At 32.0% G+C, this 2169-nt stretch overlaps 1 protein-coding gene across 1 annotated transcript in view; it reads left to right on the forward strand.

The window, feature by feature from the left end:
* Positions 1-2013, forward strand: part of LOTGIDRAFT_176570 (hypothetical protein) — a gene marked incomplete at both ends in the record, with an annotated part of 10248 nt that extends 8235 nt beyond the window's left edge. Inside the window, 3 exons of the mRNA XM_009054389.1 lie at positions 459-636; positions 1113-1294; positions 1819-2013. Of these exons, the coding sequence (XP_009052637.1) occupies positions 459-636; positions 1113-1294; positions 1819-2013 (555 nt within the window). The remainder of the gene's footprint in view (positions 1-458; positions 637-1112; positions 1295-1818) is intronic.
* Positions 2014-2169: the final 156 nt, after the last annotated feature.

Raw genomic sequence — 2169 nt, forward strand, 5'->3', positions numbered from 1 at the left:
CTTTCCTTAGTAGTTGCTAACTTTAGGACTACCTAGTTTTTTCTATAGCAGATTATTTTTTTGAATGTTAACCCTTTTGTTGTGCTATAGAGTATCCACATTTTTCGGATCAACTAAAAATGGACCAGTAAAAATCTTTGTGAAATCGTTTGTGTGTCTTCTATTTTATTGAACATATGGAGGTGTGGACGTCCATTTTGGTCTGTCTCACACTTCATCTGAGCACAATATAGCCTACAGATTTCATCTATTTTTAATGAAACATTTTATGATCATTTATACAGATTACAGATGTGCCATTTTTGGGGGTTGATTTTAGTCTTGGAAATATGTAAATAGTCTTCAGAAGTACTAGAAATGTATGCAAATCACATAATTCATTTAAAAATATTTCAAACTAGGAATTTTAATCGCAATAATTTTTATGGATAAAAACTTGAAACATTTTGATATTACAGGTATTTAGTGAGATAATGGAGGTTTTAACACAAGTTAAGAAACCTGATACAAGACATGGTAGTGCTAGTGATTTCAGACATATGAGTGCTCAGACCATATTCTCTGTTATTGATTATTTAACCAAATGGAAAAGACATAGAGCACAAACTATTGCTGCTGAGAAACCTAATCCCAAAGGTAAGGATATTTAAAAGTGTCCCATTTTGAACTAGATAGTAAGTTTTGAAAGAGCAGAATGCTTGATTGGTGATTTCTGCACATTTGGGATTTATGGAATCAACAGAACATTCAATAAAAGAAGTTGGAACAGAATTCAGAATGCATTCCATGTGTGCTGAAAAAATAGTAGGTGCATACAGAAAACAAAATGGCGTAAAGGGAAATAGATTGGAAAATTTTGAGTGTGATATATCGGCATTAAAACTGTGGGATAGGCAGCAGAAGTGGAACATACAGAACCTGTTCAGAACACTCCAATCAAGTGCCACCCTTGTGTGCTTAAAACTATAAAAGATAAAGATTCCTTCACTGCTTGAAATAAAAAATACTGTTGTCCTTGCACAACATGGTGTTGTCTGTCTGAATGCAGAAAATTAGATAAAGAAAAGTAAAATGTAAAACTGTTATTCAGTCTAAAATGTTTGTATCTATAGAGGCAGCATATTTAAAAGATGGTGGTTATCAAGCAGTAACTAAGTTTTTAGATAGAATACCACAAGATGAGCTAGCTGAAGCTTGTTTTAACTGTAAAGCTTTTACTAGAGCTTTGATGCATTTTGAACAATATCTGTCTAATAGTGACCATCATCTACAAGATCATCTAGATTTCATGCAGGTAATTTCAATTTCCTTTAGAGAAAATATTTTCACATATTTGATTCAGTGATTTATTTTCTTGAACACTATATTTTGGGGATTCCTATTTTTGTGTGTAGCACGCGAGTGATATCAGTGCACCAAGCCCCGAGTACAATATTGAAAGCCTATAGAAACATGTCCGGTGATTTAATATTTACTATTTTGTTAACTGTTGACTGTTCAGACAACGCACATACAGGTAGTACATCATGTTAATATAGATTTGAACTATGTTTGTGTAAACCTCAGTGGGATTCCCCTTGGATGTGATATTTACAAACATAAGATGATGTCATAAAGAATTCCATCTTTTGCAATGGTCCACCCTTGATATGTCAACAAAATAGTTAAAAACAGTATTGCTTGTAGAAATTATAGCCCATGGGTGTTTGAATATGATTTTAAATAGTAGTCTAATAGTATTAATCATTCATTTTGGGTTTTTTTTTTACCTTTTTAGCTCTGATGAATTTATGATATTTTTTTCATGTGACTTTGTAGAGACTATATGTTTCAATGGATGAACAAGATGGAGTTTTAGGAGTAGCAGCTGTTTGTCAGAAAAAACCCACTTTAATACAAGAAATAAGACTACATGAAACATTAGGTAACTGTACTTTTACTCTTCCTGCTCTTGTCAGCTCAGTTAAATATGCTAGTTGTGTTAGGCCTCATATTTGTTCATTTTTTTTTTAATGAAAAAATATTAAAAGATACAGGCTTGAAAAAATGCCTTGAAGAAACCATTTTTGAACCCAAAATTTAACTTATTTGATAAATCTTGAGCCTTGTTAAACATTAACATGATCAATATGGTTATGATTTTAACATAATCAGTTTCCCGTCAGTGAT

Source organism: Lottia gigantea, assembly GCF_000327385.1.
Source record: "Lottia gigantea unplaced genomic scaffold LOTGIsca_2148, whole genome shotgun sequence".
Lineage (NCBI taxonomy): Eukaryota > Metazoa > Mollusca > Gastropoda > Lottiidae > Lottia > Lottia gigantea.